Source organism: Pyxicephalus adspersus, chromosome 4 (genome assembly GCF_032062135.1).
Source record: "Pyxicephalus adspersus chromosome 4, UCB_Pads_2.0, whole genome shotgun sequence".
In the NCBI taxonomy this organism is placed as follows: Eukaryota; Metazoa; Chordata; class Amphibia; order Anura; family Pyxicephalidae; genus Pyxicephalus; species Pyxicephalus adspersus.
The window spans coordinates 34,382,894-34,398,041 of NC_092861.1; the positions used below are offsets into that span (position 1 = coordinate 34,382,894).

At 36.3% G+C, this 15,148-nt stretch overlaps 1 protein-coding gene across 1 annotated transcript in view; it reads left to right on the plus strand.

The window, feature by feature from the left end:
• WDFY1 (WD repeat and FYVE domain containing 1) overlaps positions 1-7,509 on the plus strand; it is a 31,875-nt gene extending 24,366 nt beyond the window's left edge. Inside the window, exons 11-12 of the mRNA XM_072407856.1 lie at positions 663-771; positions 2,682-7,509. Coding sequence (XP_072263957.1) covers positions 663-771; positions 2,682-2,741 — 169 coding nt within the window. The 3' untranslated portion in view covers positions 2,742-7,509. The remainder of the gene's footprint in view (positions 1-662; positions 772-2,681) is intronic.
• The last annotated feature ends 7,639 nt before the right edge of the window (positions 7,510-15,148 follow it).

Genomic DNA, 15,148 nt, shown 5'->3' on the forward strand with positions numbered 1-15,148 from the left:
GGATAGTGAACAGATAAATCTATGAGGAGATTAAAGTTGGTGCAATAAATTCATCTACAATGGGAGACGTACCATATACAATATCAGATGAGGATTGCAGGGGAAAACAATTGCATACACAGGGCTGAGATTTGGCAGAGTGGGAGACGTACCTGTAGAATTAGAGATAAATGAACATTAGTTGCAGGCAGATGAAGATGAATTAGAAGATGAAGTAAGAATTGAAATGACTGTAAGCAACAAAATTTTTTATATCTGATTTCCTCCCACATTCCAAAATTATGCCATTAGGTTAATTGGCCTCCCCCTAAAATTAACTTTAGACTGTATTCAAAGACATATGACTGATGTAGGGACATTGGATTGTGAGCCCCTTTAGAGGGACAGCTAGTGACATGACTACAGACTTTGTACAGTGCTGCGTAATATGTGCTGCGTAATATGTCAGCGCTAAAGACTGTAATAATATTATCTGATATGTACAGATGTCCAAATGAACAGTTTATGACCTGACAATACAATTTAACTTCTCTGGCACTGTTGTACTGTGAAATAGAAGGGAATAGGTAAGATAACTTTACAATCAAACAGTTGGTAGAGAGGTTTTTATTGTATGTTATGCCAACAACCCTGTCTTTTATTTATCCTTCTTTCTTTTTAAGTCGGACACCACTTGCCACCTTCCATGAGGGTAAACATAACATCTGCTACATGACAATGGATGTCTCTAGAGGGCTGATGGTCACGTGTGGAACAGACCGGCTAGTCAAGGTATTGGATTGAAAATCAGATTTCGGCTATCCTTCAGGGTGTATTATTTAGACTTGCCATCAATTGTTAAGAGGTGACATAGTAGGTATCTATTTTTGTTTATTCTGGTTTGTTAGTTTGAGTCTTTTTTGGGGAGGTATATCAAAAAAGAACAATATAAAACCGTTGTAATCGCCGTGATTTCAGACTTCGAGCATACATAGTGTAGTCATTGCATTATTGGTAATGAAGTAGTGAATACTTGGGAATATGAAACATTATGTTAAAACCATCCCATCAGGCAAAATACTAGAATATCAATTATACAGAATGACCCTTTGGAGAAACTTGTAAATCTTATCATGAGAGTTAAAGTACTTGGAGCACTGCATGCTATCAGCTTGCAGAGCATCATGGTCATGCCTAATCCCAATCCATCTAATCATTCAAAAATATTGTCCGGTATAAGTCCTGTAGTTGTTTTGGGGCTTATCCACTTACATTTACTCAACTTTACTATTGGATGTATTTATAATTTTTTTTCCCTGTCAATTTACCCGTATTTTTATGCACAGCCATTCAAATCCCTGTGCATTACTTGTTCATCTGAGATTTATTCTGCCATCTAGTGGCCAATTATCAAGAGCACAGCCGGCACAACAGTTAATGCAATATCTTCAAACAAATCTCTCCTCTTCCCCCCACTCTGATCAAGCCTCCATCCTGTACAGAACTTTCATATCTAGGAGACCCTATGTTACCTGTACACTTGTTTGCAGAACAAAATGGGAATTGTGTCTATGAAAAGCAGCAGTGTTATTCAATAGTAGTATTGAAAGAATAATGTCCAGTTGGTCAGTAGAGCTCCTTTTAAACCCTTGCCATATCACTTGGGTTGCATTGCATTTCTGATCATGCTTGTTGGCTAGCTAACCCATTGGCTGTAACACCGACCCCGAACCAGTATGTGGATCAGTTCTTCTTGCTTGTTCCCGGGCAGTAATTAGAATGTCCTAAAAACTGACAACAGCCAGACAACTAACATAAAAAGAGGTGTTCAGTATGACCTAAATATTTCTCATTACGTGTTTCCTTTAAAGCAAACTCTGTTTTATATTTTTTTTTTGTTGTAGCTTTGTACCCTCCAGCTAGATTTAAACTTTAATTTGCCATATATTTTCTACTCTAGGTTTAATTATGCCTGCATGCTGTGCAGCAACAAAGAAAAACAACTTTTGAGAACGACGCTTGCATAAAAAAATGCCTACTAGCTGTAAATTACCTTTATAAAATTCAATTAAAACTGTTGAATGAAAAGACTGCTGCTTTATAGCAGGAACCATAAAAAATGCTCCTTCATCTTACTTTCTTGGAATAGTGATGTGCTGTTAGGTCCTCTGCAGATACCCTGTACTAATTCTGTAGGGGATACATGCACAGCCTCCCTTTGTCTTACAATGCATTGCTTTACAGTGATTCACTGTACCTGAGCAATGCCATATTGTGGATAGAGAGGCTTGCAGGCACATTGTGATGATGTTTTGCCTTGGCAAGTTTACTTTTCCTTTCTCTTGCAAAGGTTCTTCTTACTTAATATCTTCTTCCATCCTGTTCAATGTTAAAGGATCAAATATTACAGCTCGGACTGGGGAGAAGGGAGATTGCTGACATTACAATGATAATCTGCAAACTTTGAAAATTTTGAAAATTAAATTTTAGGTATACTGAAGTCTTTACTGCACTAGATTATAATAAGATAAAGAAAATCAATGGGGATTAAATAGCCACCACCATCAATATGACTAAAAGTATATTTATAGACATTAATTAGAAGTGCATACATTTAATATTATTACACAACCCAGGGGATAAAATATAACTAGTTAAAAATGCATTTGGGTACCTATAACAGTTTTTTATTGTTTTTGTAGATCTGGGACATGACGCCTACTGTGGGTTGCAGCCTGGCAACTGGTTTCTCTCCCCGTTGATCCCTACAATTTTCGTTTACCTTGACAAAAGCACCTTATGTACAGCCACGTACATGCAAACCACCTCACCAATGGCATTGCCCATACTTCTGTGCTTCTACCATACATACCCAATGAAAGCAAAGCAATGCAACAGCTCTCCCAACCAGGAGGAGGTGCCTTACTCTCCACACAGCTGTCCACCCTCACCTTAACTGCGCTACAAGCTCTAACCCAAGCTGCCAAGCAGCCCAGGATCCAGCTGTATGTAATCATTTCAGACAACCTTGTGTAGTTGTATATTATTATAGAATGATATCTTCTACCTTTAAAAAGTTCCTAAACATCGTCTTAAAAAGACTGGATATTTCTATTTGTATTGTTTAAGTGATCTTTAAAAAAAGTTCTTGATTTTCTATCTATTCCAGTATGCATATATGACAGGCTATCAGCACATTATTGTTGTATGTTCAGATACGTTTCATTGACTTGAGGCTGATGTTTGTGTTGTTTATTATGTTGTCTGTTGTGTTATAGTTGGTATACAGGTGAAGTCTGACAACAATATTTTAGTAACCAGATCTGTTTTACATGGTAATTACTATGTTCCTGTATTACTGGCTTGTTTTGTTTTTTACAGGTAAGATATATCCTTCTTGGTGGTAATGCATAGAAAGTATCAATAACAAATAATGGAAGCACTCTAGTATGATCTCCTAGGAGTGTTGTTTGACTCTTATAATCTTCCCCATAATTTTTCTGCTTCATACATTTTATGATCGTTTAAAGTCTGAGACTGTGGGTGATAAAATAAAGTCCACCTTTACCTACTGAGCAGCAGAAGAATTAAAAAATATCAGTGATGTCAGGTAATTCATATCAGCTATATGGTAGAAATTTGTGATGAGACCCTCTGGAATAGACTTCCTATCAGCTCCTTATTAAAGGGAACCTCTTGGGATACAAATATATGAGCTGCCACATTTGGACTTGTTTCTGATAATGTAGGTTCTTGTATTGCCATCTTCATTCTTGCTTTAATTTTTTTTGTGCCACTGAATTTTAGGTTATTTCTTTCTTGGCTTAAGATCATTGACATTACCTATGCAGTGAGGATGACAACCCTACAACTTGCAAGTCATCATTGCCATCCCCCATACTTCTGTCTGGGCTTATTTCATTAAATTGCATTATTGCAATCATTACTCAAGCAATAAATATCTTTAACCTCCTCCATAACCCCCCCCCCCCCCCCAAAGGTGTTTATTGCTAAACTTTGTAAATGAAGGAGTTTAGAAACCAGGTACAGAGAATGCAAATGTGTGATGTATTTTTATATATAAGAAATGTTCTATTCTATATCTAGATATCTATTACTTTACATTTCCGAGTTTTATTTTTTTTTCCTCTGTTACACTTATTGAGAATAGTGGTTATTTACCAAGACATTCAATGCATTTCAAGCAAGCTGAAAATTGTAGTTCTTCAGCATCTGGAGAGGGACCGACTGCCTAAGGCTGCTATCATGTACTGCTCCAGAGAAAAATAAACATTAAAACGCACTTATCCTCTGAGATTTTATAAACAAGCAGCCTTAGGGTTATATTCCAATTTTTCTAATAAAATGTGCTTATTTTGTTGAAATGGTTTGTTTATTTGGCTGCTTTAGGGTAAAAAGTAAGATAGGTTTTATTGCGGTCCGAAGATAATATATAGAATAGAAGAGGGTTTTGTTGTCATTATGCAACCAGCCAAACTTTAACTGTTTTACATTGGATTCCTAGCTGCAAAACAGGTCCAGTAACTTCCATTCCTTGAGATATCAGGCAGGAAAAAATAGGCTAATCACATGAACTGGTTTCACTTACCCAATACTTGTAATAAGTTACTATGTTCTGGAGGAGGTTGGCACTGGAAGTCTACATAATTTTAGTACAGGTTTCAAATTGGCCAAAGAACAGTTTTTTTTTTGTTTTGTTTTTTATTTAGCCCTTCCCAGCAGCATAGACTTCTTTTTTCACTCTTCTACCATTGGGCCTCCAGATCAAGTTATGTGTAAACTGTTGAACTGTAGAATTGTAGCCTATACAGGGCTAATGATCCTCCTTGTGACTGTGTTTATTGCTTTGGCATTGTCAAATGGAAAGATTTGTGTTCCTAGACTGTTCAGGTGATTCTCTGGCTGGGATTAAAACAAATATGCTATTTTGCCTTGAAAAATAGTTAAAAGCAGAAAATTTCTGAAGTTTTTTCCAATATTCCTAATTCTGCCCCTGGTTCATTAGATGACCCTGTGTGGCACTAGTCATTTCATCGTTTATTGCTCTTGACAGCACTTTATTGTAGAAAAAAATGAAGGTGTACTAAATTTTTCTAAACAATGTTCAAGTCGGTGATTATTATCCTTTACATGTTCAATTCTATGTTTTTAAGTCTTGCCAATTGTAAAAAAGAACTAATGAAGAATGATCTCTAATGCAAATAGTCTTAAGATACCTATATATTAAAACTAATAAACTTTCCCTCCCTCAAACACAATTTTTTCCATCTGACCTGAGGCAGCTTTAACTTTTCTCAGCTTAATCAGGAAGTACAAAATTTGTGTCCGTCCAATCTGTGTCTTTAGTTCTGTGATCATCTTCGTTGTTCTATCTCCGTTGGCTGTCTGTTCGTGTTCACTTGATTATGCATCTGCTTAATTTCTTTCTTTGTAGCTTTAGGGACAGAAAACGGAGGGCAACACAGCAGGATGCATTTAATGTAGCATTTAGGGGACATACCAGTTTAGTTATGGCATAAACTATTTTTCAGGATAAGTTAGAGCAGCCCAAAATAATGGGTATCATATTTTAGGTTTGTTTGCTCCACGTTATTACATAAATGTTATTTTGTTTTCTAGACCTTTGGTTTTTTTTTTGTTTTTTTTTTTACTATTTTGTTTATAATCATTATTTGTATTCTTGGCTTATCTACAAGGAACAGTCTGATTGTATTTGGATCACATGCATGCCTTGCTCGCATTACTTCTGTGTTCAGGAATGCGCACCTACCCCAACTGGACATTTATTGGTTTAATTCTATGTTTACACTACACATTAGCCTGTACTCCCTGTGCTCTTGATACGTCTTGGTGTAGAACATGTGAAATCAATGTATTTTCTTATCAGCACATTTATATCCCCTTTTTCATTAGTGCAGACATCATTCTTTAGTAACCCATAGCAACAATTCTAAAGTTAACTTTTTTTAACGTTAACTTGCTAAAAGATAACTAGCATGAATTATTGGACATCACTATTTGTATCATGTTGTAAAAGTAAATGGTTCTCATAATCTAATCCTAATAATACCACTAATACAGTATATTGCCAATAGTTTGTCTAAACAATTATCTAATATGTTCTCTATGCTGTAGTGTGAATTATACCCTTCACTAGAAACATCCTAATTTCATATCTAAAGGTACCCACATACTTTTTGCAAGATAATGTGATTTGACAACCTTTCCAAGCATAGTACAGCTGTTCATTTTTGTTTTTTTTTATAGACTTTACTGGCAGAGGCCAGGTAAATCTTATGCGGTTTAATTTGCTGACATCATTGCTTGAAAACTTTCCCCAGGAACTGTCAGAGGTCTTGAGATATTTCTGTTTATGTTGCACACCAAAGTTTTTTTTTTTTTTTTTTTTCCCCCTCCATAGAATCAATCCTGTTAGGTCATTCACACTGCATCTATGTGGGATTCCTTAACTCTGCATCTGACAGTAAACTCCCACCATTCTAAACCTGCTCATATCATGGTTAGAGCCACTGCCGGGGTTTTTATTATAGTCTTTGACACAATTAGGGAGATTTACTTGATTTATAATACAGCGTTCAACCCAGAAATTTTTTAAGCTGGGTAGGAAGCAATTGTAAGCGTGTGGCATCCCCTGTACTGTGATCCAACTCTTCAGTTACCACCCAAAAATAGCCAGGTGGTGCGCCTGGCTAAAAGAGGCTGGGAAGAACACCATAATATACTTAATTGTTTACCTATTTTGTTCTGATCACCAATGTCACTGCGAATAAAAATGGGTGAATCCAAAAGTTTGCGTTGCCACCAGAATAGGAATAGAAAGAAAATCCGTTTTATAGGCTTTCCTCCTGTAAAAAAAAATTAAATCTTTTTTTATTTCAGTTGCAAGTATGCACACAGACAATCTAGCATGGTTCTGCAGTGGATACTGAACCAAAATATAAAAAAACTGAAGTTTATTTGTAATTTGTATGTGAAACACAACTGGGAAAGTTTGTAAAAGCTTAAATGTTTGTGTTGTCCATTCAGCAGCTGTTTTGCATTGTCTATCAGGAGAATAATAATTATCTGCAGTGATTGGTAACACAAACTTTTCTTTACCCCAGTGTATTTGATATTGAATCAAGTCTGAATAATCAGTCCGATTTAACTGTCCTGCAATGCAGTTGTTTACTTCTATTATATTGTGTCCAGTAAAAGAACTCCTTTATATCTTTTCAATTGTGCTCTATGAAATGTGTAATTAAGTTAATTTTTCCAGCAATAGCAGCCACCAGCTTTATTCTGTCATGTCCACAGTTGCATGCTGGGAACTTCTGACATTTTCCCAGCTGCCCTTTCATGTACTCTTGTTCACCAAATAACAAACTGCCTATTTTAAAGAGTTTGTTTTATGTCATGTTTTTTTTTCTAATAAAACTGTCCTTTACTATTGTTATTGTTTGAAAATATGTCTGGAATAAATAACAATGACTGTCAAGTAGAAAAAAACTATTTAAAGCATTACATTATTGTCTTTAAAGTTTGAGTGTCTTTCTTATATATGAGAAACATTAGTTCTCCCATATAAGACTGGCACAGTGTGGGGACCCAATCATTTCTGTGGCCCTGCTGCACTACAAATATCACTGGAGGATGTGAAATTGTACCATAGAACACGTGTAGAGAAGAGCACAAGGTGGCCTAAAACAATATGAGGATGTTTCCCTTTTGTTTCTCCATAGACCACCAAGGCAGCTAGAATTAAAGGAAGCCGTTATACTAACTGCTAAAGTAAACATCCTAAAAACACAGTTTGTTAGATTTGTGTGAATGAGTAGAATGGTTGAACAGAATACAAATATGGTCATGCAGGAAAGCTGATATTTTATGCATTTATTTTAAACTATTTGGTCTGGCAGTATACTGCAATATCCACAAAGATCATTTAGTTTGGAAATATATGCATTTATATAAAGTTAAAGAATAGACAATTAATCATTCAGATACACAGGACAATTTTTACTATTTTTTTTTTTTTACATTTTCCCCCATAAAGACATGCAAAAAGAAAGTTTTTTCCTTCTAGCACTTGCATTTTAGGTAAAAAAACAAAATAAATGTGGCAAATTATCAACATTTTTAGATCTGTTTTAGTAACAAATACAATGAAACTAATTTTAGTGCATACAATTGCAATAAATAGAACGTGGCAAAAAAGGTAAATACCTCTACACCTCATCAGTTTAGAGATAACTAAATATTGGGTGGGTCCTGTCTGTACATTTTTGTTTGTTGTGTTGTGTTTTTCTTTGTTTTTTGTTCTTAGCTTTGTTTTATTACCTTTATTCAATTTTACTTTGTTTTTGTAAATTACTTACTTTGTAAGTGCATAATGCATGAGTAAAGGGTCTTCTTTTTAGAGATGTCACTAACACTGCTTTTGATCAAATTAAGTACAAGATCAAGATTGTACCCAATTTGTTTACATTTTGCCAGAATTTGATGCTACCTGGAAGTGTTTGGAGCAGATCCCTTTCAGGTTACATTGGTAATCCCTCACCCTGCAAGCTGCACTGCTATTATGAGCTCTTTGTGTGTAACCTCAGCATTACTTTGGTATAGAACTGGATAAAAAAATGGTTACTCTAACAATGTTCCGGAATATCCAGTTTTACATTGAATTCCAGGCCTGAGTAATGCTCAGCGGTAGTAACAAGAACAGTTCATCCTGTTAATAATTTTCCAAATGATCAATTGAAATGAACTCTAGTAATTCATAGCTTTTCTACTACACATGGTTACCAAGCAACAGGGAGCTGATGTGTTTAATTAAACGCCATTTTACCACCAAACAAACAAAACTCAATTAAAAAAGGCAACTAATCAAGTGTCAAGTGCTATCATCAGAAAAAACAATGGCTTGTCATTGCAAAATGGTTGCCATACAATGAAGACTTGATTGCTTGGTTTATTTTGTAAAGCAAGGATGTGCAGTTCAACTACTTGATTTTTTTTAATTGATTTAACTATTAGTGCTGTTCACATTTTCACATTGGTGGATATGTTCCAGAACTTGCATAATTACTAGTCAAATCCTATCAAAGCAGATAAAACCTATCAAACCAGCACCTTTTATGATGGTGTAATTGGTAAAACACTGTTGACCTTTGTTTTATTATACTTATTCAAATAATTTATTACTTTTTTGTTATAGCTTTATTAATTAGGTAAATATATCAATAAATCCAACAGTCAACAATCCAAGTGTGAGAGTATCAAGAGTTGACAAATCAAATCCATGTCCGAGGGGTGAACACATGTAGAACACAGTATTAAGGTGGCTGTAACCCTTTGTTTTGTCTTGTCATGAAAACTGTAAGGAAGAGGATCCCTCCCTTTGACACGCAAAAGGTTGAAGGAAGATGTAAAAGGGAGGTAGGTTCCACCTGCACATTTATAAACAAGGTAACTGCGCTAACTATTCACAGTGACAAAGCAGCACACAGTAAGGTATGTTAAACTTTTAATCCAGGAGATATATGTCAAGCTCTGTAACACCAAAGAGGTGTCTGGGTACCAAGAAGAACATATACTAATGCTAGACCCACAAAGAAGTGGGGAAGCCACAAGGATGGAAAGTGGGAGGCATTGGGGTACCTACCTCTAAATGCACCTTCCTACCACATGCACCCAGTATATCATCTCCAAGTACATTTTACTGTGTGGACCACAGCCTGAAAACCTGGCATACTTTTTAGAATAGCTGCCTCTTTTTTCCATTTCTAATATTTCCATTTTATTGAGAAAAGAAAGGACAGGAGGGGGTAGGTATCAGGGAAAAACAGAAAACGGGAAGAAAGAGTGGAGAAGATAGAATGGGAAAAGGGGAAAAAATAGGGCGACAACCTAAAACCTTGCTATGGGCATTTAGGTATTTAAATATATTTAACAAATCAGTAAACAAGCTTAAAAACAAGCCCACACTCACCTAACTGGCTGCAGGCACTATGGAGCAATTAACTGTCAAAGTATAAACAGAAGCTCTGAATGAGGCGCTTACACTGCAGTGAAATCAGTGAGTTTTGCTACAGGAGAGGATCCTTCAAGTCTACAGTAATGCATTTTGAATTTACATGTAAAAGTCCTAAGCTTGGTCATGTATTTTAGATTCTTATTTGTTATCTTTATTGCAGAGAAAACAGATTTGCAGTTTATACTAGTAAGTTAAATGAAGGATTAGGACAAGGCAATGCTACTGTTTTAAAACAAAGTATCAATATAAAATTATAGGGTGAGTTTACTAGGTATGACTATAAAATTATGTGTATATTTAATCTGGAACTGTTGAGAAGATGCAAAATGACAATGCATGCTGTACAAACTAATATAGGCTAAAACAGTCAAGTGTTGGTGAAAATATTCATCTACTTAGCATCTGAGTAATAGGACAGCACCAGGGTACAACCACACAACCAGAAGTCCACTCCTTATTGGCAGTGGTATCAGTAACATTAACTACCCTCCTTTGTTTTGTTTTTTTCTCACTGAACTCATCTGTTTATTTTTAGATGGTTATCTATATCTCATTGTTTATATAAGCACACATTTAATGTGTAACCATTTATCATAGGACAGACGGTGCTTCCTGAATAATAACTATAAGAAGACTTGTTTTAGCTAGTTATGATTTAACCTGGTTCTTATAATCTTTTGTGTTTATCTACGATTCCCAAGGGCAAACATTGAGGGGTATTACTGCACTAAGTGCAATGCAGTGACTGGCACCTGCTTCCATTTAATAATACAACTTTTTAGGGAAAGCTGATTTTATGTTGAAAAAGGAACTCATGACTGTAAATGTCTAGGGTAACACTATGCCTTCTAAGACAGACATTTTACACTCAATAATACTTTGAGAAGTGATTCAAAGGAACTTGCACCCAAAAAGTATTTTTTTTTCTATGTGATGAGTATCTATAAATTGTTGTTTTTTTTTTAATTTTTTTTAATGATTTTCATTGAACATACAAGTAATAAACAAATACAATAGTAGTATGGCAAAAGTAGAATAATGGTAAAAAAAAAAGTGCGTATACCCACAACGGACATAAAAAATCACAGTGATACTACACATAACCAGAACAACATAGAAACAAAAAGGGGGGATAGGCAGATTACCCAGTTAACAAATAGAGCCCACCGGTGTCAGTCTTCAGTAGTATGGCTATAGTTATACAGACAACAATGAACATCCCATAGGCATATAGTATTCGATCCATGGTGACCATATCTTCTGGAATTTACAGTAGGTACAGAATCGGTTAGTAAGGCACTCATCTTCTCATTCACCAAGAGCCAAAACATTTTATTTTTAACCTGTTTTATCGTGGGGATATCCCAGGTTTTCAGTGTGTGCCACCACTGACACAGGCGCAGACTCTCTAGCTTCTATTGACACCCACTGAGGGGGTTGCTCCCGAGCATAGTATGCTAGGGGAGGTGTTACCTGCGCAGCATTGTAGGAAGAACTGAGGTGTGGTACAGAAAGGTCCCCCATACTCCGTTGCTGAAAACAAAGTGTGTCTAGGAATACGGGGGTGCCTGGCACCCCATGTGTATCTATACATGCATCTATAAATTGTTGTTTATGGTGCCCCGAAACATTTACATTTTGTCCTAAATTCCACCTGAAAAATAGCGGAGCAGTACAACCAATCTCAACCAGAGTTCTGCAGAACCCCAGGGCTTCTTCCTAGGGGTTCCTAGGGGTTTCTGGAGCGGTGGCTGGTTGCCCTCCATCTAAAGATGCCTGCCTAGTTCTGAGTCCACTGGTCTCTTTGCTGGAAAGGAAATTGTACTTGAGGACTTTCAGTGCAAGGATATCTCTGCTTTGAGTTATTTTATTCTATAATTCTGTGTTTCCTTTATCCTTCCCACTGTTTATTGAATATTCTTCCCACCAGTCATCAGATCACTATTTAATGGTGAGATCACTGTAACAGGAGGAAGCAAAGCACTGCTCCCAAACCATAATGGCCATTTCCACACCAACACAGTGCAGTTGTGGTAAGTCAGTAATGTAGAAAATACCAACTTCCGGGCGATCAGAAGCAATAATAACAACAAGTGATTGTCCTTGACTTTTTTGTGCACAGCTTCCACAGTTCAGGTCGGTTGGTGTGTTGGAGCTGGTCCCCTAGCAGCAGTCTATAGGGTGCATATTGCTCTTCATTGATATTTTCACACCCATTGTAAATACTTTATTATCCTCTTACTTCCTTAGATATCTAAAATCTAAGATGGAAATATATTTGTGCTTTGAACTGAGTCTACGGATTACTACACAATTTATATTACAGGATTTTACCTCTGATCTCTACTGGAGCTCGGTACTCCCCAGTAGATAACATAAACAAACATCAACAAAACTAATATTATTTGTTTTCTTGGCAGCTAAACCAGCTCATACCAAAGGCTTTGATCATGCACATATTCCTTTTTTAAAGATAAGATAGAGATTTAATTACCTCATTACATATAAAGTAATTATGCAGCATACTTAAGGACACCCACACACAATTTCTCCCATATCCCAACTATTTATTCTATATGCCCATCCATAGTCATTCATAGTCTCTTACCAAAAGTGGTTTTTCAGAAGGTTCATCATTATGTTTCACTGTCTATAAATCTTGTACTGAACTATCTCATACAATTTTTGAATAATTTAAGGTCAAGACACCATCTGTAAAAGGTCAACACCTAATCTCTTTCTTTATATATTTCTTTATTCTTTCAACAAGACAGAGATTGCAACTGAAAAACATTCATTTAAAACAGGATTTACTGTGGCTTGGCAAAAAGCATTTTTTTCCAAAAAGGGGCAAAGAGTTTATAACATCTAGAATCTTGATATGAATAAGTAATATGATTGATAAAATCTCAAAAAAAATATTTTAGATCTGACCAACAAAAAGACCCTAAACCTTATATAAAATGGTACAATAATATGATAAGTTGATTATGAATAAAGGTATCATAAAAAGCAGCTCACATGTTCAATATAAAAGTTTAGGTAAAGTATACGTAAGGATAGCAAATATCTAAGATTTCCTCTATCCAAACACAGAACTGTTTGTCAGATTTGTTATAATCTGAGGTAATATGGAGAGATAATGATGTAAGGTGCATTCCAGGTATTTAGATTGTGAGAGTCTGATAGAAAGGTGAATGAAGAAATTGCAAGTCATAAAGTCTCATGTCAGAAATGCAAGTGAGGCCTGACAAATTCCCACAATCAGAAGTTACAGAAAGGGTCAGGAAGAAAGTGGGATTTTATGAAAATCTGGCAAAATTTAGAGGTAGAGCCAATGATGGCGTGTCATTTCAATGGAAAAGACTCTGAATAAATTTGTATTGGATTCCTCCAAGTTTACCCACTGTCTGGAGTTCCCATGTCTATTCCATTCTGTGAGACTGAACAGGCTGTGGAAAATTTTGGTTCAGTGGATCCATACCTCCATATAACTTAAGGAAGCTAATGATCTAGTGTTTAACTTAACATATTAATGTTCCTAAATAAATCCTGTGAACAATGAAGCCGAAATATAGATTGGTAAAAAGAAGTGAAGAAATAGAAACTTGGGAGTTGTTTTCTCAAAGATATTGCACCTAAACCAGTGCTTGTGGTCTTATATGTATTTTTGGCATATGTTCATATACAGTAGGCTCTCGCCTATCAGGCTCGTGACTACCCCGCCTCCGTACTGGTCTAGTACAGAGGCCCGAAAAAAAATCTCCATTAAAAAATACTGGGGCGGTGCTCGTTGAGAGGTCCTTGGACTGTCCTGGATCTCTGGATTGAAGGTGATTACTGTAGCATTTTACATTTAACATTGTTCTTAGCTGGACTTCTCTTTACCTTCATGGTGAGTTTACGTATACTGGATATATACTCATCCTATTGCTTCAATGACTGCACGCTTGTTTGGGGTCAGTGATTGGCTAAGTACTAAAGTAAGGATGACAATGACATATACATATAGTTTTAAAAACATGTCGGCAATGGCAGCTCTCATATTTCTTTTTTGGAAGGTGCCCTTTAAAGATTACATTTCTCTGTCTTTCAGACTGATGTAGACGTTCGGCTTCTCTTTGTTCAGGTTCTCAATGTATAATAGGAAGCTGTGGAGTGAGCGTGTAGAACTTGTTTGACAGGACTGATTGAAGAGGATAAACAAGCTTGCTGAGCCTGACGCACAGTGACATCATTACAGTCTCAAACCATGCAACCAATTTACCTGAGCTAAAAATAATACAATTTGAAACACACACAGTGAATGTGAAGCTCTGGACCAATTCACTCTGCTGGAGATATAATTGGACAAAAATCACATTGGATTAATGTGAATTTGGAAGCTCGTTTAACCCCCTCACTGTTCAGCTCACAGAAAGCAACTAAGTGCACACCTGAAAAATGGCACCAGGTACATATCTTTCATCTGACAATACTGAGCTGTGTAAGAATAAAATGTGGTTGGTTGTCAGGAGTTACTGCTCACGTCTGCTCCTATGATGCAGGAAGACAGAGTTTCCTTAACTGAGTTAAAACACAAGCAGTGATGGGGAGGGTGGCAGTGCTATTCATATATAAATTAACCCTACAATTCAGGCTTTTATTATATTGGAACTGCAGTCAATACATTATTATAAATGAGGCGAAAGTCTTATGTATACAAGAACGCTATGAGTGCTCCTGCGATATAGACTGGGACTGGCTGTCAAAATGACAGATGGCCTGTGCAATTCCTGGTGCCGTTCCTAAGGTGGAGTTCAAATACATGAGCCTGGTACCTGGCTTTTGTGCAGAGTCCATTCATATAGAACAGGGACAGATAAAGAGAATTACAGCCAACGTACAGGACAAGAGAAGTGGTACTGTGCGGAATCCATATATACAGAACAAGGACAGATACTGATAAATACACCCAGCATACAGGAAAAGAGAAGTGGTACTGTGCAGAATCCATACATACAGAACCAGGATAGACAAAGAGAATTACAGCCAATGTACAGGACAAGAGAAGTGGTACTGTGCAGAATACATACATACAGAACCAGGACAGATACTGAGAATTACAGCCAATGT